Source organism: Miscanthus floridulus, unplaced genomic scaffold (genome assembly GCF_019320115.1).
Source record: "Miscanthus floridulus cultivar M001 unplaced genomic scaffold, ASM1932011v1 os_2416_1_2, whole genome shotgun sequence".
Taxonomy (NCBI): domain Eukaryota; kingdom Viridiplantae; phylum Streptophyta; class Magnoliopsida; order Poales; family Poaceae; genus Miscanthus; species Miscanthus floridulus.
The window spans coordinates 121,165-148,889 of record NW_027098289.1 but is presented as its reverse complement, the minus strand read 5'-3'; the positions used below and the strand labels follow the sequence as shown (position 1 = coordinate 148,889).

The window sequence follows — 27,725 nt, the reverse complement described above, 5'->3', positions numbered from 1 at the left end:
CATTGTCCTCCCAACCAATGCCCTGTTCGCTTGGCTGATAAGCCATGGCTGAAAGTACTGTTGGCTGATTGGTTGTGAGAGAAAAATATTGTTCGTTGGCTAAAAAATTACGGCTTATAAGCTAAGCGAATAGGGCGCAAGCTATCTACGTACCTTGTCCTTGTGAGACACCGTTGTGTTTGTTGATCAATACCCTCATTATTTATCGACTTACTCCCTCCGTCCCAATTTATCTGTCGTTTTCGGTGTCCGTGCCACGACTTTGACTCAATCTGTACAAAATATGTGTAACATTTGTGTCTCCAAATAAATTTGTTAAAAAACTAGATTCAAAGATCTTTCCAATGATGCTAATTATGTATCATAAATAATAATATTTTTAATATATATTTTGTTAAAGTTGTTTCTCGGAAAGCGAGAACGACATATATTCTGGGACGGAGGGAGTACTCCTGATAGACTTTTGTACATTAATTATAATACAGTCAAGTCACATATTCATTAATATTCTTAGATGAGCTTCCCTGTGGATAAACAAATATGATACTTTCAAATACTTTTGGGTGAAGTGCTACAACGGTATTCTTTGCACTTGCGAAATTATTACTTGAGCATAAAAAAATACCAACAAAGGTGGTACTTTCATGGAGTAACTATAGAGGCACTTACTCCTCGACATAACGAGCGCAACAATCTATGGGTGGGTCTTGGTATTCATTTTTCTTTCTGCCATGCCTTAGATACCAGACCAGAGGGAGTAACTATATATATAAGGTGAGTTAGGAACCCCTCTTAGGCCTTGTTTGGAATAGAGGAAGTTCAAAGGAATTTCAAAGGAACTCAAACCTCTGTTTTGCTGATGTCACTACGTGTTTGGTATGGAGGAATCGGCAACGAACTTTCCATAGGAACGGTAGAGAAGCATGTACTTTTGTAGGAAACAAAAAATGAGCTCCGAGTTGATGGAAAATTTCCTACGGTACTTGCGCTCACGCTGTGCTATGGATTCCTGCGTTTTTCCTGTGTTATGGATTCCTGCGTTCCAAACACCCCTTCTAGTTATTTCCCGCGTTTTTCCTTTCCTCTGTTTTACCACTACACACTCATCTCATTCCTGTGTTTTTTCCTATTCCCGTGTTTTTGATTACTGCGTTCCAAACAGGCCCTAGGGGTTGCACATATCATGGTCCCTAGAAACGCTCGACACTATGCTCTAGACACTTTCTCTCCCTTTGTAATCCCTGCTGTAGACTTAAGCTCTTGATGCTCATGAACACGAACACTCTCACACTATACATAAGGTCTGTTGCTAAGCCATTCAAATCCACGCACGATGCTAAATTTACTAATTGATTTAAGATCGAGTCAAGCCTAATTAAATACACAAAAAATAGCTAACTCATTATTGTTACTATCACGAGCATCTCATAGTAAATTGTAGGTCCCCATTGTAAGATATATAGACACATTAGCTATGAGCTGGATCTGCGTTCGATTCCTCTTGGCAGTACGCGGACGATAGTTTTATATAGAGTAGTGCGCCGGTACTCCATATGGGAAACTTTTCATAAGTGTAATTTACATTGAAAGAAGTAAATAGCCCACGTGTTGCTTCGAAGTAGCCTATACTAGCTTTGTCCGTATGAGTTTTCGGAGTGCAATTAGAGACACGATTAAGTGGCCACGTCAGTTCTTATCAGGCTAGTACTACGTCAACTTACCTGCCACGTCCTCGGCATCTTCCTTTAATCTTGCGCCGCATTGCTGTGTCGTCGACGTTGAAGCTACACACATGCCGCCGCGAGGTGTCCATCAAGCTGCAGTGCCATCGACGTTGAAGCATCGACGCCGCGCACAGCACAACAGTGCACCGCGCGGGCCGTTCGCAAGAGGCGTCGCACCGCACGCGCGCTCAACTGCATCAGCGCGGGCGCACTGCTCTTTTTTTTCCCAACAGTGCACCGCGCGGGCCGTTCGCAACAGACGTTGAATGCTGATCGGGGCATACTGCCACTCAACCAACGCGACGAATTGCTGCATGCCATACGGCGCTGTCGTGCCGGGCATTGACTCATCGGCCCCAGTGCTGCTGTTTCATCCTCGTGGCCGCATTGAAATCGGCACGTGCTCACCGCGCACGCGCAGCACCTCTTCGGCCCTCCTACGCGTCAGGGCGCTTGGCTTGGCACAGAGATAGCACGTTCGCAGTACTGTGGCTGGAGTGCAGTCACTCCCCGGCCAGTAAACTGATAAATGCCCGGTGACCAGAGACCGCGGCACCATTGGTCACGGCCGGACGGGGATGGTCGGATAAAAGCGGCCAGCGGTGGTTAAAATGCCCCCCAGTCACATTTATGCATTGCCAGTGGCTGGGATGGGATTCTGGTTCTGGCATGCAATTTTCGCTGATGAAGCACGTGCCCTCACCGACTACAAAGCTCCAACACGACACATGGAGTAACACAGAGGACTGAGCCCTTGTTTAGTTTCACTCCAAAATCCAAAAAGTTGCTACAGTATCTGTCACATCGAATGTTTGCGGCCCGTACATGGAGCATTAAATGTAGATGAAAAGAAAAACTAATTACACAGTTTGGTGGGAAATTACGAGACGAACGTTTTAAGCCTAATTAGTCAATGTTTGGACACTATTTGCCAAATAAAAACGAAGGTGCTACAGTAGCCCCAAAATCCAAATTTCGCGAACTAAACAAGGGCTGAGAGGAGTGGAGAAAACGAACATGCCCGAGACCAAGAGGTTCGTAAAAGCAACGGGGAGGTCAGACCAGCAACACAAAGTACACAAATTCCTCGCAATCTGGCGCGCACACCACCCATCCTTAACACGAGACACCCCCTGGCGCCTGGTATAAAACGGCCTCCTCCGGGGACACGAGTCACAAGCACGCACCCGCGTATGCAAGCGCGCGCGCGCCCATAGCACCACGCACGCAGGTACAGCGCGAGGAGCCCCGCTCGTACGGGCTCAGGCTCATGGTCATGGTTGCCGAGACCGGGGGGGCGTCGGCGTTACGTGAAGCCGCGAGTGCCCTGGCGTCCTCGATGCAGCCGCAGGTGGCCGCCGTCTTCTTCGTGTCCGCCGCGTGCACGGTGGCGCTGGCCGCCCTGCTGGCCGTGGCGCGCATGCGCCCGCCGTGGTGGTGCGCGTGCCCCGTGTGCGAGGCCTACCTGACGGCGTCGTGGGCCGCCGACTACGACAACCTCTGCGACTGGTACGCGCACCTGCTGCGCACCTCGCCGGCGCAGACCGTCCACGTGCACGTCCTCCGGAACGTGCTCACGGCCAACCCGGCCACCGTCGACCACATGCTGTGCGCACGCTTCGACAACTACCCCAAGGGCGCCCCGTTCTCGGCCATCCTCGCCGACTTCCTCGGCCGCGGGATCTTTAACGTCGACGGGAACGCCTGGCTGTTCCAGCGCAAGATTGCCGCGGCCGAGCTCGCGTCCCCGGCGCTGCGCGCCTTCGCGGTGCGCGTCGTGGCGTCCGAGCTGCGGAGCCGGCTCATCCCCTTGCTCCACTCTGCCTCCCGTGAGGGCCAGGGCAGGGTCCTGGACCTGCAGGACGTGTTCCGTCGCTTCGCCTTCGACTGCATCTGCAAGATCTCCTTCGGTCTCGACCCTGGCTGCCTGGAGCTGTCGATGCCGGTGTCGTCGTTCGAGAATGCCTTCGACATGGCCTCCACGCTCTCTGCCAGGCGCGCCACCGTGCCCATGCACATCATCTGGAAGCTCAAGCGCCTGCTCAACTTCGGGGACGAAAGGAGGCTCCGGGACGCGGTGCACCTCGTGGACACGCTCGCCGCGGAGGTGATCCGGCAGCGTCGCAAGCTCGGGGGCGCCGCCTCGGGCAGCGACCTCCTGTCGCGCTTCATGGGCTCCATCAACGACGACAAGTACCTCCGCGACATCGTCGTCAGCTTCATGCTCGCCGGCCGCGACACCGTCGCCTCGGCGCTGACCGCCTTCTTCCTGCTCCTCTCCGATCACCCGGAGGTCGCGGCCGCCATCCGGGACGAGGCTACCCGCGTAGCCGGCGTCGACGACCGGCTCACGGCCTCCACTTTCAACAAGCTCAAGGGCATGCACTACGTGCACGCCGCGCTGTCCGAGAGCATGCGGCTGTTCCCGCCGGTGCAGTTCGACTCCAAGTTCGCGGCCGGCGACGACACGCTCCCGGACGGCACGGCGGTGGCGAAGGGCACCCGGGTCACCTACCACGCCTACGCCATGGGCCGCATGGAGTCCGTGTGGGGCCCCGACTGCGGCGAGTTCCGGCCCGAGCGGTGGCTCAGGAACGGGCGCTTCGTCCATGAGAACCCGTACCGGTACCCTGTGTTCCAGGGCGGCGCGCGCGTGTGTATCGGCAAGGAGCTGGCGCTCATGGAGATGAAGGCCGTCATCGTCGCCGTGGTGCGGAGCTTCGACATCGAGGCCATCGACCGGAGCTCCCGCCGGCCCAAGTTCGCGCCGGGGCTGACCGCCACGTTCGCGGGCGGCCTGCCGGTGCGAGTGCGCCGGCGAGCACGTGTGAGCGGGCACAACCCGCCAATCTAATGAACGGAATAATAAAAAACTGTTGGTGTCATCACGATTCGTCCTTTGCCTGTCATATTTCCCGTTTCATATTCAGGCCACGTTCAATTCCAAAAACTTTTTTCAAAAAATGCTACAGTAGTCATCACATCGAATCTTACGATACGTGCATAGAGCATTAAATATTGACGAAAAAAAACTAATTGCACAATTTGGTTGGAAATCACGAGACGAACGTTTTGAGCCTAATTAGTCCATGATTGAATACTAATTGTTAAATAAAAACAAAAGTGCTACAGTATCAACTTAAACTTCACCCAACTAAACAAGGCCTCAAACATAATATTGGTGGTGGATTAGATTTATATCACGCGGCCGTAATCTAGTTGTTGTCGATTGTCAGACTGTTCGCTGGGTCGTAAACGATCGTATCATAAATTTTTAATCAAAACAGTATTTTTCTCTCATATCAAATCAATCAACAGTAATAATACTATCGTATCAGCACCAGGGTGGTGGAGCGATGACTCCGTGGCCACTCCGCCCGGCCGGTGAGTGCGCCGGCACTTGGCAGCACGGAGCGGACGATGCTGTGGTGTGGAGGATTGGTCAGTCAGCCCACGTCCCCACCCAGTCGTCGTCTCCACTTGAGCTTCTACTACTATACTAGAATGGCAAATAGATTCCTAGAATGGAATCGGTCATACCAGGCGCCTGGTCTAGCGTAGCGCGAATCGGATTTGGATCGGATAAGGAGGGGACGTCGCCGGCTGAAACTTGCACGCTCCACCTGCGATCTCCTTTTTTTCAATCAGAGATCAGAAGATTATTACAGGCAGAAATGGAAACATGGAACTGATGCCGCTTCTGAAAAAAGGGGTGAGGAAGAAATTTCTAAAAGAAATGCCGCGGTGGACGGAGAGATTCTTCGGTGTTGATGAGCGGGAAAAGAGTCGGGAATGCTCCACGTGTTTGGTGCAGAAATCGGGGCCGTGTGGTACGCGATGGGCAGGGTTTGGGGCAGTGTGTTTGTTGCAAACATGCATGTACGGCGGCGTAAACAGATGCCGATTCTTGGTGGTCGGGGTGGGAGACGGAAGGAACCAGCGCACATGTTCCCGTGGGTGCAGTGGGGGCGGCGCGCGGCCACCGCAAGCGTTATAGATCTTCCCCGGCACGCCATGGTCCCGACGCGGTGTTGTGCTTGTTCTTGTTCCCGGCCATATGGGGTCTGTTGCTTCATCGTTTCTGTGGCTTATAAGATAGCTGATGCTGTTTTATTAGAAGAGAAAAACACTATTTCACAACTGATAAGTATGACTGATACGAACAAGCCAATAGAGCAACGCCAACCAAGCCGCGCCCATCCAAACCGGTGGAGTACCAATACCAGTACCAGTGCCACGAGCAAGGGCGTTTTGTCTGCCTGCAAAGGAAGATGCCGCAACGACGAATCAGTAGGAAAAATGTTAGGTCCAGAGAAGAAAGGTGAAACGGGTTTAGTTTTATGGACTTGCTAGTGCCCGGACGTCCGATCCAAATCCTAGCGTCAGACGGTACCCACTTAGCGAGCGAGCGAGCACCCAAGTAGCAGGCCTGCGCCGCCTCAGATGTCGTCCGCGCGCGGCCCGCGCCGCCTCAGATGTCGCCCGCACCACGCGCGGACGTCGCCTGCGCTGCCAACCGCTTTCCACGCGCATACCATGTGCAACCCTCGATCTACTTTTTTTAAAAACATCTAGATACAACACTTACAACATACAAAGAAGGCAGATAAAACATTTCAAACATGCGTATGAAAACACTTGCAAAAAACACGTGGATAACACTTAAAAACCATTGCAAACATATGCAACATCTAAATGAGACACTTGCAACAGACTATGAAATATCTGAAACACTTAAAAAATACTTGCAACATGCATGTATATGCAACATTCAGATCTACCTTTGCAACATCCAGATAAAAATACTTGCAACATATGACTGATACAGATAAAACATTTGAAACACTTGAAACATACGTGTATAGCCATTCAACATGTGCAACATGCCGATATACTTTTGCAACATCTTGATGTACTTTTGCAACACCGATACGAAATACTTGCAACATATCTCTGAAACACCTGAAACATATGTTTATAACATGTGTTTCAGTGCAACATCTCTTTGCTGCTTGGGAATGGAGGCTCATCCATATGTGAAGTTCACCGGTGTAGAGCTCACAGGTGGCGCGGAGCTCGCTGCTCTGTTGAAGAAGGTCGCGACAGGTCTGGTGAAGAAGGCTGCAGTGGGTTGCTTCGGTGCAGAAGATGGACCACGCGCGGCGCTGCGGCGCTGGAGAAGGCTGTGGTGGGCGGCCGTGGTGGGCAGGATGCGCCATGGAGAGGGAGGAAGACGGGCAACCGCGCTAGGACGCGGGAGATGTCTGCCGGCGCTCGGCGCCCAGACGCTGTGAATAACGCCGAGGTGGCACGGGGGCAGAGCGTGGTCGTGGCGCTACGGTGAAGAGCCTTCTAGAGAGGACGAGTGAACAAGAGGATACGATGTTGGGCTGTTGGACTGGTGTGCGGCCTGCGAATGCGACGTCCGAACAATCGCACGGCCGGGTGTAAGCATTTTCATTAGTTTATGGTTGTACGAGAACTCGCTTTCTCCATGTTCAAAGGATTTGCTTCGCTATGCTTTTCTTTGAGGTCACAAAAACTGAAAAGAATGTCATTTAGGCTACATATATGGGTTTCAAACTATTTATTTTGTTTGAAAACATGTAAGTTGTTATAGACATTTTGTGGGGATAAACATTTTATTTGTATTCAGATAGACTAGTTGCAAACTTTCACAAAATTGAAAGAGTTTAAGAATATATTTCAGGAAAACAATTAGTGGTCAAAGATACGCATGGAAGATCATGTGAAATCAAAATGTGACAAATCAAAATAGAGGAGAGGCTTTGCCTAGCCAAGAGATAGATAGATATATGGGCTAAATTGGGTCATAAAAAGTTCCTAGGCTGTGGCTTATTCATTCTTACTACCCTAACGTACTTTCAAGCAACTTTTCACTGAAGACCCACATGGCCACATCATTTTTTTCTAATTTAGTAAAGGCTCCAAAGTGGGGGTAGGCGATATGGAGCACCCAACCACTCCCTCGAGCCCTCTCTTATAAGAGGAACATCAAGAGCCTCTAACTTTGATCTTCTATCTATTTGGAGAGCCATCCCATTAATATTCTCTCTTGGTATATCTCGTGTCCCCAGTAGACTTTCTAGCTTTGATTCTCTATACTCCAAAGACTTGTCATAATTTTTCTTGCATGAAAAATCATAAGAAAACTACCTGTTGTCACAAAAAACGTGTCGACACGTAGCAAGCCGGAAGGATCTGCTTGGGATGAGCCTGGAATCCGCTTGGCTTCAACGTAGGACCAACCAATCCTGCGAATTCCCGAAGGTGTGCTAGCCAATTTGACCTGCAATTGACAAGGAGAGAAATTTTATCAGTAATTTAAGGTGGAACATGCCGGTTTTGCCCAGACAGTTCCAAGTGTGCCGCTTCAGGAGCAGCGTGACGGAAAAATCGACTAAATAGCCGATACGAGAAGAAATCGACTGTTAAGGACTGTAACACTCGTGGGTCATGGTTGATTTTATAATAACAAATGCAATGTGCCCAGATATAAGTAACATCATCGGCTAGATAAGTATAACCGGTGTAAAGCATTGAGCTGATAAGTTTAACGAGAAAGGATATAACATGCGAACAAAATCGACTCTCTAGTATAAATAGATCTACAAACGCTCTGAATCTAATCTGCTACTATCAACAGTGAGGTTCGACCGGATCGATGCAGCTATGATGATAACAACAAACTAAAGCCAAAAAATCCATAAAATCATCTATACGTTGACAGGTTTCTGAAAGACATGCTATATGTGTGAAAGCACAGACGAATTGGATGAAATAGCCGATTCAGGTACAAAAGGATCATATCATGAGAACAATCGACTATTTAATACGAACATGTCTATAAACTCATCAAATCTAGCCTATTATCTTTAACAGTGGGGTTCGACCGGATCGATGACAGCCATAATAAAGATAACAGATTAAACATTTAAAGTAAACAGATCTATTCACATTTAACAGGATCATGAAAACATATTATGAGCGTTAAAGTGCGGGCAATCGGCTATTTAGCCGATGCAAGCATAGCAACCAAGATCAAGCCTGGTCAAAAGCAAGTCTACCAGCTAACATACTCCGATCTAAAGTACTAACAGTGGGGATCGACCGGATCGTTACATCCATAATAGCGAGCTATAGACCAGATTCAACTAGCTAGCAAACATTCTCAAGATCAAACATGCCTTAACCGCGTACTATGCACAATCAAGATCGAAGTAGAACAACCGATGAAACATAATCCGTAGTTTAAAATAAGACTCATCGTAATGTAACAAAATAAACGATGGACTAAAAGGATGTGAGGCCGAACTAGATCGATCTCGATCAGGCAGGTTGATATTGCTAAAACTAATGACAATAGGAACATCAGCAAGATCGGTAACTTAATGAATCTACCCGAAGGATGCCACCCTTAGGTAGAGACGATAACTTGACCTTAATCTAATTCGAGAAATGGAGGTCGAACTTAACCGATGTAGTTCTACTTGAACTAGATAACGATCGATAACTAGCTTATACTAGAGCTCGCAAGAGGTCGGCCGGACCATTGCAGCCTTACAAACATAAGTATAAAGCCATGACGGTACTTACAGACAATCCAGAGGTCGGGCGGACCGATGCAGCTCTGCTTATTGAAGAACTCGTCGAGATCTACACTACTCCTACTCCTAAGGGTTGACGTGAAGCCAAAAAAGCAATTTGTATTGATTGATTGGATCTGTCCTTTACAATAGCCGGGGTCCAATATTTATACCCAGAACCTAAGCGTGAATCATACTTAAATACGACTCATTACAATTTTTAGTAGAAGAGAAAATATTTCTAACTTAAGATAACTTAGACCCTAATCTTTTTCTTTTTGTAGAGCCCGACATGTTTCTCCCGACGCCAACCGTAGCATCCGAAGAGAGCCGATTCCAGTACCGTATCTGAACCAACTGATATCGATCCTTATGCAATCGATTCCTTGATGACACAATCTTGAAAGCTTCGAGTTCCCACGTTCTTCTTTTCAAATTTTGATGTAAACGCTACTGTATATTGAATTTATAGGGTAGTGTAACCTCTCCACTAGTGGAGAGCGAGAAGAGTGGTTTTGGAGTACGGAAGAGATGGAAAATAGTTTACAGTCTACTGGACTCTTATTTTTAGAGTGTTTTCTAAATTTTTATTTCTCTCTTGGAGATGCTTTAAACTCCACATGGTTTTCTTCATTTCCTTTCTTATCATCAGTCGAATAAATGGCTTTGGCAGCTACACTGCAGTTAGGTAAACATGTATCATGCGTGTTTCTCTGTAGTATTAAGTATCAAATATTTTTTTTTGCATGGGAAAATAAAACTTTGGCCTCAGTCACAAGTTAAAGGCCTTGCTCTTACCTACTCCTTCCGTTTTAAATTATAAATCATTTTGATTTTTTTAGATACATAGTTTTTATTGTCTATCTAGACATATGATATATTTAGATACGTTGTAAAAACTATATATTAAAAAAAAGTCAGAATAACTTACAATTTAGAACCGGCGTAAATCAAAAGTAACACGTCCATTATTCCAAGACAAGAGATCAAACCAAACGGTCCATATGCTAGTGTACACATGTATCCCCACCCTGTAGCCACGGACCTAACAACGTCTCGATCTAACATGCTGTCCTTTGTAGGGTGCAGTGAAGTGTGATGGCTGTGTGATCTGCAAGCTAAAACCAGATCGTACGTACTTTTCCATGTGTGCTGGTGACACTCGAATTATTATCAATTTATCATGACAAGAACGGTTGAATCTTGTTCCACTCAGTCCAGTTGAAAAAAAGGCCTGGGGCATCGATCATGACGGTCGAAGGCGACTCTCGATAAAAGATGCTCGGCAGTCCACCGAAGGGTATCACGCGATGTTAGATTGATCGGTGGGGATACGCGTGATCAGGAACCGGATGGTGACACAAAGCGCAGAGACAACGATTTAGACAGGTTTGGGCCTTCTGATCGACGTAATACTCTATATCTTGTGTCTTTGGTGTATTGTATTGAGATGTATGTAGATAGATCTGTCCACTAGGAGACCCTTGTCTCTCCTTATATAGTCTGGAGGGACAGAGTTACAAGGAAAGTATACTATTTGGTACTATACAATAGCTTGTGGTGCACGCCGTGCACGCCTTGATCTTGTGGGCCGGACCACCTCTGATGGTACGGCCCATGTCTTGTCTTGTGGATACCGGAGGACCATACCCCCACAGCTAGTCCTCGAGCCTGACAGTAGGTGACGTAGTCACGTGGTGCCAGGGTCAGAAAGTAGAAGATCAGCCGAGCAGGCAGCCAGTCCCCGGGCGTAGCCTCGAGATGAGAACAAGCACATTCACCGCAAGGTGAAGTGTGCCCACTTAGTCCCCGAACCTGCTGGAAGATGAAGAATGAATCTTCTAGCAGGGTCAAAGAAGTCTGAAAGCTTGCCGACGTCGTCTGACATGCGCGTATCAAGACCCCATGAACAGCATGGACCAGCTTGATAGCACACCGACGAGACGTAGCAAGATCCGACCACCAAGAGAGCACCGAGGAGTCCCCGGCGTCGCTGGCGATGACCGAGCACCGAGGAGCGAGGAGTCCCCGGCGTCGCCGACGATGACCGAGCACCGAGGAGTCCCCGGCATAGGCGGCGATGTCCGAGCACCGAGGAGTCCCTGGCGGAGCTGACGATGAACAAGCACCGATGAGCGATGAGTCCCCGACGTCGCTGATGATCACCGAGCACCAAGGAGCGAGGAGTCCCCGGCGTTGCTGGCGATGACCGAGGAGCGAGGAGTCCCTGACGTCGCTGGCGATGACCGAGCACCGAGGAGCGAGGAGTCCCCGGCGTCGCTGGCGATGACCGAGCACCGAGGAGCAAGGAGTCCCCGACATCACTGGCGATGAATGAGGAGTGAGGAGTCCCCGATGTCGCTGGCGATGACCGAGCACCGAGGAGTCCCCGGTGGAGCTGGCGATGACCGAGCACCGAGGAGCGAGGAGTCCCCGGCGTTGCTGGCGATGACCGAGCACCGAGGAGTCCCCGGCGTCGCTGGCGATGACCGAGGAGCGAGGAGTCCCCGACGTCGTGGGCGATGACCAAGCACCGAGGAGTCCTCGGCGTCGCTGGCGATGACCGAGCACCGAGGAGCGAGGAGTCCCCGGCGTTGTTGGCGATGACGAGCACCGAGGAGCGAGGAGTCCCCGGCGTCGCTGGCGATGACCGAGCACCGAGGAGCGAGGAGTCCCCGGCGTCGCTGGCGATGTCCGAGCACCGAGGAGCGAGGAGTCCTCGGCGTCGCTGGTGATGACCAAGGAGCGAGTAGTCCCCGATGTCGCTTGCGATGACCGAGCACCGAGGAGTCCCCAGCAGAGCTGGCGATGACCGAGCACCGAGGAGCGAGGAGTCCCCGGCGTCGCTGGCGATGACCGAGCACCGAGGAGCGAGGAGTCCCCGACATCGCTGGCCATGACCGAGGAGCGAGGAGTCCCCGATGTCGCTGGCGATGATCGAGCATCGAGGAGCGAGGAGTCCCCGGCGTCACTGGCGATGATCGAGCGCCGAGGTGCGAGGAGTCCCTGGTGTCCCTGGCGATGCCCGAAGAGCGAGAAGTCCCCGACATTGCTGGCGATGATCGAACACCGAGGAGCTAGGAGTCCTCAGCATCGCTGGCGATGACCGAGCACCGAGGAGCGAGGAGTCCCCGACGTCGCTGGCGATGACCGAGCACCGAGGAGCGTGGAGTCCCCGGTGTCACTGCCGATGATCGAGCACCGAGGAGCGAGGAGTCCCCGGCGTCGCCGGCGATGATCGAGCACCAAGGTGTCCCCGGCGTAGGCGGCGATGTCCGAGCACCGAGGAGCGAGGAGTCCCCGACGTCGCTGACGATGACCGAGCACCGAGGAGCGAGGAGTCCCCGGTGTTGCTGGCGATGACCGAGCATCGAGGAGCGAGGAGTCCCCGGCGTCTCTGGTGATGACCGAGCACTGAGGAGTCCCTAGCGTCACTGACGATGTCCGAGCACCGAGGAGCGAGGTGTCTCCGGCGTCGCCGATGATGACCGAGCACTAAGGAGTCCTCGGCGTAGGCGGTGATGTCCGAGCACCGAGGAGCGAGAAGTCCCCGGCGTTGCTGGCCATGTCCGAGCACCGAGGAGCGAGGACTCCCCAGCATCGCCGGCGATGACCGAGCACCGAGGAGTCCCTAGCGTAGGCGGCGATGTCCGAGCACCGAGGAGCGAGGAGTCCCCAGCGTCGCTGGCGATGACCGAGCACCGATGAGCGAGGAGTCATCGGCGTCACCGGCGATGACCGAGCACCGAGGAGTGAGGAGTCCCCGGCGTCGCTGGCGATGAGCGAGCATCGAGGAGCGAGGAGTCCCCGGCGTCGCTAGCGATGAGCGAACACTGAGGAGCGAGGAGTCCCTGGCGTCGCTGGCGATGATCGAGCACCGAGGAGCGAGGAGTCCCCGGTGTCGCGGGCGATGACCGAGCACCGAGGAGCGAGGAGTCCCTAGCGTCGCTGGCGATGTCTGAGCACCGAGGAGCGACGAGTCCCCGGCGTCGCAGGCGATGACCGAGCACCGAGGAGTCCCCGGCGTATGCGGCGATGTCTGAGCATCGAGGAGCGAGGCGTCCCCGACATAGGCGGTGATGTTCGAGCACCAAGGAGCGAGGAGTCCCCAGCGTCGCTGGCAATGACCGAGCACCAAGGAGCGAGGAGTCCCCGACGTCGCTGGCGATGACCGAGCATCGAGGAGCGAGGAGTCCCCGGCGTCGCTGGCGATGACCGAGCACCGAGGAGCCAGGAGTCCCCGGCGTCACTGGCGATGAACGAGCATCGAGGAGCGAGGAGTCCCCACCATCACTAGTGATGTCCGAGCACCGAGGAGCGAGGAGTCCCCGGCGTCGTCAGCAATGACCGAGCACCGAGGAGTCCCCGGCGTAGGCGGCGATGTCCGAGCACCAAGGAGCGAGGAGTCCCCGGCGTCGCTGGCGATGACCGAGCACCGAGGAGCGATGAGTCCCCGGCGTCGCCGGCGATGATCGAGCACTGAGGAGCGAAGAGTCCCCGGCGTCGCTGGCGATGATCGAGCACCGAGGAGCAAGGAGTCCCCGACGTCGCTGGCCATGTCCGAGCATCGAGGAGCGAGGAGTCCCCGGCGTCGCTGGCGATGACCGAGCACCGAGGAGTACCCGACGTAGGCAGTGATGTCCGAGCACCGTGGAGCGAGGAGTCCCCGGCGTCGCTGGCGATGACCGAGCACCATGGAGCGAGGAGTCCCCGGCGTCGTCGGCGATGACCGAGCACCGAGGAGCGAGGAGTCCCCAGCGTCGCTGGCGATGTCCGAGCACCGAGGAGCGAGGAGTCCCCGGCGTAGGCGGCGATGTCTGAGCACCGAAGAGCGCGGAGTCCCCGGCGTCGCTGGCGATGACCGAGCACCGAGGAGAGAGGAGTCCCCGGCGTCGCTGGCGATGACCAAGCACCGAGGAGCGAGGAGTCCCCGGTGTCATTGGCGATAATCGAGCACCGAGGAGCGAGGAGTCCCCGACATAGGCGGCGATGTCCGAGCACCGAGGAGTCCCCGGCGTAGGTGGCGAGGTCCGAGCACCGACGTAGCTGATGATGTCCGTGCGGTGAAGTGTGCCCACTTAGTCCTCGAGCACGAAGTATCCATGCGCCGAGGAGTAACCGGCGTAGCTGGCGATGAAGCATGAGGGACGATTAGTCTGGTCAACTGGTCGGTGACGAAGTGAGCATTAAGTAGAAGCGACTAGCGAACAGTCCGATCAACTGGTCGGCGACAGAGTCCATGAACCAAGCGGTCTGACCAGTTGATCGGTGGAGAAGTCCGAGCACCAAGTGGTCCGATCACCTAGACGATGATCCTGCAATACAAATATATAGAACAGGTAGTACATGATGTAAAAATATATGAACTCCAGAGAAAAAATAGCGTATGTAGCTTGGCGATCAGTTGGAGCGAAGATGTATTTATATTTAATATAAACCGTCCGACCAGTTAGTGTGTAGCTGAGTCTCCAGCCCTAGCTAGCCCATAGTCCATAACGTCGAGCGCGGAGCCCGTGCACGTGTAGGAGGAACTGGCGTGACTAAGGAGCCGCTGCCGACCACCCATAACGCAGAGCGCGGAGCCCGTAGCACGTGTAGGGAGGAGCCAGAGACAGGACCGTCTCTGGAGGCGTCCGAGCATCAACACGACTGTTCGGGGGGTTGGAAAATCGTTTGGAGAGCAAACATGGAGAAAACAGTTCGGAAAACACATCATGACGATATACGGAGATTGGAGAATATTTAGAAGAATATTAAAGCGTGACTTAGCTTTAGACAGAAAGTCTGGTTGGCGACGTGTGGCGTTATCTGATCGGCGTTGACGGTGAGCTCCTAGCGGACGGTGAGTTGTTGGTAAAGGCGACCTCGGAGGTGGTTCTGAGATCGGATCTGCTGTCGCGGGGATTGATGTAGTCAGCGATGAATCGTCGTCGTGGACTGACATGGATCACAACGAGATTGATGACAAGAACGCGTTGTTGATTTAAGGTCCATCTGGCTCGCCATGGGATCAAGCGCACACCCCTACCTGGACGCCAACTGTCGACAAAAGATGCTCGGCAGTCTACCGAGGGGTATCCCGCGATGGTAGATTGATCGGTGAGGGTGCGCGTGATCAGAAACCGGATGGTGACACAAAACGCAGAGACAGTGATTTAGACAGGTTCGGGCCGTCTGATCGACGTATACCCTACGTCCTGTGTCTTTGGTGTATTGTATTGAGATGTATGTAGATAGATCTGTCTACTAGGGGACCCCTGCCTCTCCTTATATAGTTTGGAGGGACAGAATTACAAGGAAAAATATCTTATTTGGTACTATATAATAGCTTGCGGTGCACGTCGAGCAACGCCGTGCACGCCTTAATCTTGTGGGTCAGGCCACCTCTGATAATGCGACTCATGTCTTGTCTTGTAGATACCGTGAACTATACCCCCACAACTACTCCTAGTCCTATGACGACCCTGCTACACTTGCACTTTCCAGCAGTCCCACAACAAGAGAATCTTGTGATGACGGAAAACTTGCAGGTTACATAACTAGCGTTGCTCCACTAAAAAAACATAACTTGCGTTGCCGTCCCCTGATTAGCTCCACTGATGAACCGCGATCGAGCTCCCCGGGCAAGGCATGCCTGCGAGTTCCGAAAACTGCGTCAGCCGTATGCGTAAAACAGTCGGACGCATGTGCGGGCACCATCCCCTCTGACTGCCGGTACGATGATGATCTTGACGCATGCAATGCAAAAGCGTTCATCAGGATTCAGGAGATCCAGCCATCGCCAGTCGCCACGGGCCACGGCACCGTCACTTGGCGCAGAAGCTCCGTCCGTCCGGCCCATATGCGATCCGATCGATTGGTACAGCCTACGGCGACCTCTGCTCTTCCCCACGTTGGCTGCACGCGCGTAGCCGGCCCCGAAACGTCCGGCGGTAGTGGGGGGTGTGTACCTGCGTGCGCCACATTTCACCGACCGCGGGTGGTGGGCGTCGTACCCGGGCGTGCAAAATCTGCAATCTGATTGCACGATCGCACGTTCGCCCGGAGAGAGCACGAGCAACGAACGGTACCGGCCTTCACGGTAGGCGCGCGATCGCGTGGACGCGGAACCTAATTCGGGAAGGCGATTACCCAGGGGCGGACGGGCGGTCCCGCTGCGGGCCGTGCCCGTGCGAACCCCGCTAGATTTTTCTTTTCGCTGCGCTGTTCATGGTGACGACTGCGACAGACATTACTGTACTTGTAGGGTGGAAATGGCAAGATTCCCGGGGAACCATGATGCGGGCTTACTTTTCTTTGATTGGGTGTGGGCGTGTACTAGACCTTGACAGATGACGTCGATTCCCTGAATCCCTGTTTTACCTTGTTCTGTTGTGCCTTCGTTAGAGCCGGCAGTTCCCCGTTATCACCTCTATCCCAGTAAAACTGGTAGGAAAAAGTCTACTCCACCCCCTCAACTATGGGAGGTGGTCTATATAACCTCCTCAACTATGAAACCGTCTGTTTTATCCTCTGAATTTTCCAAAACCGTGTATTCTACCCCTGGGCGGTTTTGAGCGGCGGTTTTGCTACAGTAACAGCAGGTCTGCTACAGTACATCGGGTTTGCTACAGTCCCGGTGTTTTGAATTTCCTTTTTTTATTTTCGATGAATTTTTGAAAAATCATAGTAAATCATAGAAAAATCATAAAATGAAAAATATAATTTTATTGGACTCCACATGAGTAGATCTACACAGTGAATATATAATACGATATGTTTTAGTACAATTTTTTTTAGCTTTAGATTAATTGGAAAATCCAATTTTGTCTGTAATTAATTAGAATTTATCTATAACTAAGTTATACATAGTCCAATGAGTACGAAATTTTTTACTATAGTTCAAGCATACAATAATTAGCGTACCATAAAAATTTCACTATAATTGGACCATAGAAGCTGCAGCTATGAATTATTTCAATTAATTACAGACAAAATTAGATTTTTCAATTAATCTAAGGCTACAAAAAAAAAATTGTACTAAAACATACCGTATTATATATTCACTGTGTAGATCTACTCATGTGGAGTCCAATAAAATTAGATTTTTCTATGATTTTTCAAAAATTCACCGAAAATAAATAAAAAAAAAGAAAATTCAAAGCACAGGTACTGTAGCAAACCGATGTTACTGTAGCAACCCGCCGCTGAAAACCGCCCAGGGGTAGAATAGATGGTTTTAGAAAGTTCAGGGGGTAAAACAGACGGTTTCATAGTTGAGGGGGTTATGTAGACCACCTCCCATGGTTGAGGGGGTGGAGTAGACTTTTTCCAAAACTGGTATATTAGAGGCATCTATGTTTTTTTTTCTTACTCCAATAATTTCCCAATACCTTTTTTTTATGGCTACCAATATTTTTCTCATCTCACCTCAAAGAAAGAGAGATACAACTCCCTCCAATACCATGGGACCATCCCAACTATCACTTTTTAGTTATATTTTCTCTTACACTCCTGTGGAATCCACCTTTCATATGGGTACTGGGAGAGAGATATATTGGGGTACTGCTACAACATCTTCCCTAATAAATTTAAAAAGTTATATTAGGCTATCATAATACCATTTTATTGGGGGAGTTGTATTGGAGAACTACTAGAGATGCTCTTAGTTTCCTTTTATATATTATAATATACTAGTCCATCACGCGTGCCATCGCACGCGCCGGTAAATCACCTGGTTAAGACACAGGTAAAAAAGATGTTTAATATTCGAATGGAATGTAATGTTTGAGATAAGTCAAGTTAACCAATTTGTCCTTCAATCTTGGATTAGGTGAAGCTTCACGAATTACCTTTAATTGCTTCAGTCCTTAACCTGATGGGAAAGCGTAGTGCTAAGTGATCATCTGAGTTCCACTGTTTGGTGATTGATAGGAAAGATCCTGCCCACAGAATAAGATCCGGTAATGAGGTGGCCTTAAGAAGATCAATTGTAATTTGAATGTTAGACACAACAGAATGATTTTACCTGGAGATATCGACCCTAAATCTTTGTCATTTAAAGTTGCCCCTGCACCATCAGCAAATGTCCATGATGGAATTCAAACATTCAATTTGGCAGTCTGACCTTTTGTCTGAACAAATAGAAAACAAATGTGCTGACTGCAGATATTTTATCTGAATTTAGCTTTTAAAGAATTGGAAATAATTACCTTTGCAGAAATGGAGAATGAAATTTGAAGATACTGGTCAGAAGAGCTGAGGGTTTTGATTTGCTGAGTAACAGTAAGCCCAGCTGCTTTCCAATTGTAAGTGCTTGGTATGTACTGAATGATATTGAGTGCAGGCGAATCTCCTTTCTCCTCAAAGTAAATAGAATCACCAAGTTTTGAAAAGGATTCTATACCTGCAGATGGAAATCATAATATTTCGAAACAAACAATAAGCTCGAAAATAATTGCAACCCCAATTTTAACAGACATAAATTAAAGAGGTTAAAAATGAAGGGGCTAGACACCGCCTTCAGCTTATGGAATCAAAATAAGAGAAACTGTTGACTGAAATCAAGCATAGCAATTACTGTGGAATGATCACATCAAGTCAGCACAGATAGATGTTGGTGATTTTTTACATTACCTGTCCCATAACAACACCAGAATGAATCGTACTTTGTTCCCCAACCATGATAACTCACAGCCTTAGAGTGTCCGGGGGCCTGGGGTAGCATGTAAATCATCACACCAGGATCTGTCCCCCTTTGAATGCTTAAAACACCATTTATGAATGCCCTTTCGTAGTAATCTGCATATGTTATTTCCTTTGTGCATCTGAATAGTTTGCGAGAAATCTACACATAGGCTGGATATGACACATATCTAAACAAGAGAATATATGTTTTAGGTGGTTTGATGATTGTCAACCTTAAGCATGTTGTAGGTGGTGCAAGATTCCTCATTCTCAGTACTCAGAGTCCCAGCTAAACGGTTTGGATAGGTTCTGAAAAGCAGTTAAGTGCATAAGTTCCTTCTGAAATAGTTGTCTATATACTATGGACGTCAGTAAATCAGTCACGTAGAAGTTATACTAGAATTCATTAGCAGATGTGCCACCAGTTGCATAGCTATGAGAAGAATTTATTGTATCCATAAAGAATGACACAATTTGCTGTTTCAAAATGAGGCTTGGTCAGCTTCACTCAAATGGCAGAGAACCAATGAGAAAAACAAGACAAGCTGGTACTACTTGAGATGCAGAGTCGTACACTCAGAATTTTACTAATAACAGTAAGAGTTATGCATATCTTTGATTTTCTTAAGCCACCAAGTATACTTATATGGTGTCGGTGTTTTGGACCGGGATTCTCAACCAACTAGTGAATTTGTTCTGCGTGTTTCTGATTCTGGATGGTGATGCAAAGAGACACAAGGTTTATACTGGTTCGGGCAATTCGAGCCCTACGTCCAGTCTGAGAGATTGATCTTGTATTCCTCGCCCGAAGTGCTTGTAGTAGGGGGTTACAAGCTAGGTGAGAGAGGTAGCCAGTCCCAGATCTCGGCGGGGAGTGATGTGGGCTACTTGAGACGTTGCTCTCAAGCGACAGGGAAGTGTGCGTGTTACAGAGTGTTGCTCTTCGTGAGAACCTATCTCCCCCCAGAAATAGCCCAAGTCCTTTCCTTTTATAGTTTGAAGGGGGGACAAGGGCAGTACATGTGCTAACTATACGGCGTCGTGCGAACAGAGGCGGCGTGTCCGAGCCCTGTAGCCTGTTCCTACGGCGGAGTAGTCGTCGGAGTGGTCCGTCCTTGGAGCACTGGGGCGGCGTGCTGGTCACATCCGATCCTGTGCGTAATGGGAGCTCCAGGGCTGCCTCGGAGCGGGTGTGGCGGTCAGCGTGTGGGTCGCTGTGGATTGACTGTGCGCGAGGCCGAGGCTCAGTTGGTGCCGAGGCCGCACCGCGGTGGAGGGTCTCGGCAGACACGAATCCCGGGATAGCCGAGACCTTGGTGCAGAGTGCCGAGGCCTGGAGAGAGCGGTTGATCTGGTGTGCTGGTTCGGAGGCGATGATGACCTGGGCCAGGCTGCCCATGTCGTGTTGTTTTCGAGGCGGGGATCGCGGGGCACAGTGTAGTGTGGGCGCTGATCGTGGGCACAGCGTCAGAATACAGTGGCTGGTAATCCCCGCCGTGCCCTGTCTTAGCCGGTATGGTGCTGATGCGACCTCATGTCCCATCGGCCATTCCGCGGTGTCGAGCCGTCGTCCGGCTGAGATTGCGGGAGTGGTTAGACGTATTAATGGGACATGACGTGCTGTCGGGAAGACCGGTCGAGGCGGGGGCGACGGGCTATGGACAAGCCGGCCTCGAGCGATACAAAGAATAAGGCCTCGCGCGAGACGGAGATTGGGCTCCTTGCCGAGGCCTTCCATGAGAGGCCTCGCGCGAGGCGGAAATTGCGTCAGGACGCCGAGACCTCCCGTGAGAGGCCTGAGGCGATGCGGAGAGTCGGGTGGGCTCGGACGGGGCTGGTGATGAGCCCATGGCTTACCCTCTAACTTCGTCGTTGATGGGATTTAAGTGTCCCTTTTGGTGTACGCTCGGGGTACCCCGTTTTATGGTACCCTACATATGGGAAAGAAGTAAAATAGTCCACTTGTTACCCCTTATGAACAGTATCCAGCAGCATAATCGAAACTGTTAAAATCTCTAGTAACAAGATACAATTGAATTTTACCTTGTAAAGAGGATCTCCAGTAACTTCATACCTCATTTGCGCACCAACGACCATTGGAATGTGTGTGTTGGAATGAAATCCAGAAATACTGTCAGCCTGAAATGAAACGCATACACACACACACACGAAGGCTATCACTCAAATGAAAATCCTTCAAGGGGAACAGTACTTTTAATCCATCGATAAAGACCAGTACTAGGAACCCGAGTTCAGTTTCCATGATAATGCCAGTTGGTTGGTGGCATAATTTAAAATGTGTTTGATGTATAGACATGTAGTATTGTAGTGGCCACCGGATGATAAAAGGATTAGATTGAAGTTAGTAATGACAGGTTTTAACATAGTTAAAGATTAAAGACTAAACTGGTTAAGTTCTATTTTAGTCACTATTGTAAATTAGACATAAATAATCCATATCTATCACCAAATAGCTGAAGATTGACAATTAGCAAACCAGATCAGTGTTCAGCATACCTGAACTGCAAGCAGCCCAAGAAAGCATGGCTTATCGAAGAGATAAGGCAGAGTCAATTAATAGAAAGGAAGCATATCAGGTAGACATGACTATTAATCTATGCTACAATTGTAAGTTTGTAACAAACAGCAAATCACCGTTATCATGTAGAGCTGATAGAGCACATCATTCATCCCACCAAACTCGTCACTGAGAGACTCCCAGTGCCTCTCAATGCTATATTTCTGTATGACATTCTTCACCCGATCGCTGCAATAATTAGCCATCTTTACCACCATGTCAAGAGCCCTGGAATTTCTAGCCACCGTGTACCGATCAAGAAGACCTTGCATAATCTGCAAACCAAAAATTAAACTCACTCAAGTCGGCGACGATATTTACACATTAATGAAGTAGAAACAGAAACACCCGTTCACCAGTTCACCTGTTGGATTGTGTAGTAAGGAGCCCAGACATCCCTGATGGCCTCAACATGATCAAAGAACTCCGAGGGGAAGGCCGACAGGTACCCTGTGCCCATCTTTTTCTTGCAATCGTAGATCACGTAGACAACCGATCACATTTTTGCATTGAGAGTGTCATTGTGTGTGCTAGCCCACATGTTTGCAGTAGCACTCAGGTAATGCCCTGAAAAGGACAACAGCAAGACACCGAAATTTAGTCTAGCTGCGTGGTTGTTCTAGGTAAATGCTCCAAAATCAGAGCCAAACGGAGATCCGGTGGCACACCAACGAAGTGTCCTCGGAGCTCGAAGTTGCCGGACTGCTTGCGGAAGCTCCAGACGAGGCGGTCGACGTCCAGGAGGAGCAGGTACTGCAGGATGGTCTGCTGGGGTCGCCAGTACAAGCTGGCCGGCTCCAGCCTCACGTCATGCGGGGACACCTCGTAGAGGAACGCCCCCGCCGTGGCCCCGAGGTGCGGCGCGGTGCCAGCGGTGGCTGTGGCGGTGGCTACACGGAGCTTGCGGTAGAGCATGAGCCAGTCGAACGCCTCCTCATGCCGTGAGTCCGGGTGCGAGGCGAGGTCGAAGGAGCTGCATCCCGGCCACCTGCAGGGGGCAGCGGGGGCCAGGTCACAGATGCACGCCACCATGCTGACCGCGCACCGGCCATCGGTGGAGGCCATGCAGGTGGATCTAGTGGAGACGGGGGAGGGCTCGCGCTGGATCCGGCTGCTCGCTGCAAATCCACCGCCTCCGTTGGCTACGGGAGGGCGACGGCATGCTCTAGCCTCAGATCGGCCACCGGGAGGGGCGCCACGAGCGGCCGCTCCAGATCCACCACTGAGTTTGCTGACGTGACCTCCCTGTCATCATGCAAGGCCACCATGGAGGTTCCGCCGCCGCCAGAGGTCTCCGGGGTGTCAGGGCGTCCGCTGGCTAGCCGCGCGGCCATGGGGATGACCGGCGACGGAGGGCCGAAACCCTAGGCCGCGCGACCCACCGCGTCGCGTCACGAGTAGGAAGTGGCGTGGTGGTGGTGGTGGTGGTGGTGGAGGAGGAGGAGAAGGAGGAGGGAGGTCGCCGCCGCGCGGAGGGCGGCCCACCGGTGAGGTCGTCCCGCGCCGTCGCCTGAGCCGCCTCGCGAGCCAATAGCGAGGGAGCGAGAGAGAGAGAGAGCGCGGAGAGGAGGAGGACGTCGGGGTCGGGGAGAGCCGCCGAGGGCTTCGTAGCGGGCGGCGCGTCCTGTAGCGAGCGGCGGAGCCAACACGGGCCGTCGATCGGCGAATCGGACGAACAGCGGATTTCAGGGCGACGTGGCCAGCCTGAGCGGCGGCCAAAGTCCCCCTGTTTGATAATAAGAGATATGGAGCTCCAATATAGGAGTACCTTTTTTATCTCCAAGATGTAGAAACTTGATAACACGGGCAGACCTAGCCCCGGAGACCTTGGGCATCTGGTCTACAAGGCCCAGTCATTGGAGAGCCTATATATAAAGAAGATGAGGTCCAATCCATGGTTTAGCCCATCAGTTCCTCCAAGGTTCCAAAAAACATTTGATCCACAGCTGCTTTGATAAATTGTGTGCATAGTGATATAGCACAAACATTGCATAATCTTACCTTTGTTGTGGCAGTTTAGTTGTGTGTGCATGACTCGATCACCAGGTTTCAAATCCCTGTGGCCACAATTATATATCTAATCTAATACTACTTAAAATATAGGGGCAATTGCATATCTGCCCTCCTTTTGACCTCTTACTGCATGCTTGCCCCTCTTTTTCTGAGTTTGCAGGTTTGCCCCCATTTTTTGAGTTTGAATGGTTGCATTGCCCCTGTTCTGTTAACCAGGACTAACGGTGTGTGCATGAGTACATAAATACATATTTACACTTGGTATAAAAAGCACTTCAATCCATTAGTAAGCATCATCTATTTTGCATTAGATAGTAAGCAATAGACTAGAGGTCCAGATCATATTTAAGCACCATACACTCTGAATGGTTGACTTGCCCAAATCACATCTAAAATTGTTTACATGTCCAAATCACATCAGACCAAAATAATGGCACTATATGCCTAAATGACATGTCAGATCACATATCAAGACCAAAATAGCAGCATTATATGCCAATATGACATGTCTAGATCACATCTTAAGATCAAAATAATGGCACTAATTGCCAAGATGTCATGTCCAGGTGACGAGTCATTACATATCCAGTCAAATGATCATGTTTAAGGATCAAAGAAAGCAGCAAGCCTTGAAACACCTCTTCCTCTTCCTCTGCCTGTCCTAGTTGGTGGTGTTTCTTCTACCATCTGACTTTCAGTAGCACTTCAAAAAGAGAGAAAAATTGCACCAGTAGTGAGATAACTATAAACTGAATGTTTGCACTGCCAAAAATATTACAAACTGAATAAATACAGATCAACACCTTGTTTGTGATGCATGTGCAGTCCTAGTTGTACCCCTGTGCCTTGTTTGTGATGCACGTGCAGTCCTCGGCTCATCACTTCCTTCCCCAAATGCATTCTCAGTAGATAAAAGTCTCTTTTTCTCTCTAGCAGTTCGACCTTGACACTTTTTGGCTGTATGTCCTAGCTCATGACATTCAGGACACCTCCTCCTATTGTTAGCACCAGGCTCATCTGATGCTTTGATCCTAGATTTCCTTGGCCTTCCAGGCTTTCTCCTCAACTTTGGCTTCTTGATTTTGTATCCTAGATTCACACGTGGCTAGAAATGTTTGGAAGTCATTGGATTAAACACACCTGAATATGTCTTCCTAAACTTGTCAACAGAGAAGTATTCATCGACAAAGTCCTCCATTTGTACCTCTCTAGTAAGTTTTGCAATAAATGCTAAAGCATGTCTACAAGGCTTTCCACTCACTTGCCATGCCCTACTGCTGCATGTCTTCAGCACCAAGTTCACTGCATACCTAAAAGATGCTCCTGATTTAGTAGGTGCAGTTACTTCAGCAGTGCCATTTGCACATTTTAGAACTTTGCAGTCCTTGATAGCTTTGCTTTGAGCAGTAAGAGCCTTGGTAACAGCTGGGATAATTGTGCCCTTCATCGACATAGCTATCTTTTTTCTCAATTCAAACTTGGTTATTATCATTTGCCTTATCTTGTCATGCATCTCAACAATCTACAGGTCCTTGACATTCTTCACCCAATTGTTGAAAGATTCCGAGAGGTTATTGTTGATGTAGTCTACCTTGGAATGATCAGAAAATTTACTTCTACTCCACAAGTAGGGATGATTCAAATTTAAGTATGCTATTGCTTCAGGGCACTTCTCCTGTATCCTGCCCATGTGATAATTGAACTTCTCAATGGTGCAAGCCTTGGTGGCCGGCCACATGTTATAATTAAATAAATCACCATAATAATGCTTCTTGAAATTTTTCCACAAATGCCTCATACATTCTCTATGTTCCACTCCTGGATATACATCTTTTACAGCTACACCAAGTCCTTTACCTGCATCTGTGCTGATAACCAAATCAGTAGGCATGCCAATAGCAAGCTTCAAATTCTGTAAAAACCATGTCCAGCTTTCCGTTGACTTAGTTTCAATAACACCATAAGCAACTGGAAATAGCCCATCTAATGCAACAGTAGCCGCCAACTGACCTCTAGACCTTCCTGTTAGGTGGGTGGCATCAATGGAAATGTATGGTCTGCATCCTTGGAGAAACCCATCAATGCATGGTTTAAGAGCAACAAAAAATCTCATGAAACACACATCCCCTTGATGTATTTCAGTATCAATCTTAACAATGCTTCTAGGGACTGATTTCAATAGTTCAGCCCTATAAGTGGGCAGCAAGTCATAACTATCATCCCACTTTTCAAATATTATATCAAGAGCCTTCTCTTTGCCCCTAAAAACTCTATCATAAGGAATTTCCATTTTGTACTTCTTATTCAACTTTTTTGTAAATCCATTGGTCCCATTGTTGGGTCATCCGTCAACCAGTCAACCACCCTTTCAGCTACCCAATTACTTGTGGCCATTGTGTCATCACAGGTGTTGACTGAACCACACTTGTGAATTGGCCCATTCATCTTAACCTGCACAAAAAGACATGGACTGTTTTATTCACTACTGGACATTTATGCCTAGAAAAGAAAAAAATATATAATCCACTTGAGCCGCTAGTACCTTGCATCCAGGGGATTTCTTGTTGGTAGATGCAAAAAAATCCACTTGTAGCCCTTATGCGCTCTCAAGCACTTGGCTCGAAATCGCTTCTTGTCTTTCTTCACAGTACGAAAAGCATAATCATTCAAGATTGCATGCTGGATTAACGCTGATTTGCACTGATTCACATCAGGAAATACCACACCTATATCGACACATGGAGCATCAACATCAAAAGAGAAGACATGAATATCATCTTCGTCATCCTCTTCAACTATTTCATCATCAGGTAACTCAAGATCAAAGAAATTAGAGTCAGAAGATGCAGCCAAGCCACTATCATAGCTACTGTCACTAAGTGCAACAAGTGATTCAGTGTCAGAGTATTTTCCCTCCTCATCAACTCCAACTGCCTCTTCATCGACATGTGTGTCTTTCCTATTGGGCTTCTTCCCTTTCGTGGGTGAGAACTGTAGTGTACCGCCAAACTCATTGATCTGCGCATCAATGTGCATTGTTCCGTTCTCTTGGTAATTTCCAAATCATTCTAAAAGCTCATCATCAGTTCTAATCTCAATAGAAGCATCCTCTAACGAATGCCTACACATCACATTGTATGATTATAGTAAGCTGAAAACCCTAAATCTCTAAAGAAAGCGAAATTACACAGCCAGGTAACTGTAGAGGCTAAAGAGCTTAAACAAACTCTCGAGGAAGCAATTCCACCATCACTGGAGTAGACCGTCGGCCGCCCGTCTGCTTTGTTCCCCGCGCCGCCCGTCCACCCGTGCCGGCAGTCCGCCCGCGATGCCCCCGCCAGTAGCCCTGTGAAAGCATCTAGGCCCCTAGTTGGATTTCAGTGATTAATGTCAATACAAGTTTACTATGACTAACGTGTGTTTTGCAGAGGCAATTAAGTTAGGTCATGGTAATGGAGATCGATTGGGCAATCGAGGTTGTCATGCCCCTACGATGGAAATCGTTTTGGTTTTCAAAGGATGGACGACAAGGTTAAGGATGACTAGTTCTAAGTGTCGATTGGAGTTAGAGAGACACTTAGAGTAGTTTAGGACTTTGTTTTTCCTTTGGCCGTACTATGAAGGGGGGTATGAACGGGTAGCTTGACCTAGTTGAGTCTAGTGAGTTAGGTGTGGTGCACACTTGTTAAAACTAGCTCTAGGTAGCTCCTATGAATGCCTAAGATCCTTTGGAGCAAACTTCATTCACATATGTTCGAAAGTTGGAAATGAATGGAGGGTCAAACACTGACCGAACGCTGGCTCCGGTGTGACCGGACGCTGGCCGCAGGGTCCGGTCAGTTCGTTTGACTGAGGTGGTTAAGTCTGTTGTGACCGGACGCTGGAAGGTCTTGTGACCGGACGCTGAGGGCTAGCGTCCGGTCGACTCCAGTAAGGGTCCAGACTTGGAAAAGAGTGACCGGACGCGTCCGGTCAGTGCTGACCGGACCCTGAGGGTTCAGCGTCCGGTCGAGTCCAGTAAGGTTCCAGTAAGGGTTTTATGCGACCGGACACGTCCGGTCAGTGCTGACCGGACCCTGCCAGCGTCCGGTCGACTCGTTACTACTGGTTCGTAGGTTGAACTGACCGGAGCGTCCG

General features: G+C 49.7%; 1 protein-coding gene and 2 pseudogenes across 1 annotated transcript; 1 reads left to right on the top strand and 2 right to left on the bottom strand.

Annotated features, from left to right (window-relative positions):
• Window positions 1-2,916: 2,916 nt before the first annotated feature.
• LOC136534948 (cytochrome P450 94C1-like) lies at window positions 2,917-4,612 on the top strand. The gene has a single exon (XM_066527300.1). It carries the CDS (start codon window positions 2,995-2,997, stop codon window positions 4,576-4,578), a length of 1,584 nt encoding a protein of 527 aa, XP_066383397.1. The 5' UTR covers window positions 2,917-2,994; the 3' UTR covers window positions 4,579-4,612.
• A 13,329-nt stretch (window positions 4,613-17,941) lies between these two features.
• Window positions 17,942-22,691, bottom strand: LOC136534951 (uncharacterized; annotated as a pseudogene).
• A 1,693-nt stretch (window positions 22,692-24,384) lies between these two features.
• LOC136534945 (uncharacterized) lies at window positions 24,385-25,982 on the bottom strand (annotated as a pseudogene).
• Between the last annotated feature and the right edge of the window lie 1,743 nt (window positions 25,983-27,725).

Excerpts from the sequence above, each read along its gene's own strand:
- LOC136534948 (XM_066527300.1), top strand. The coding sequence starts at position 2,995 with ATGGTCATGGTTGCCGAGACCGGGGGGGCGTCGGCGTTACGTGAAGCC.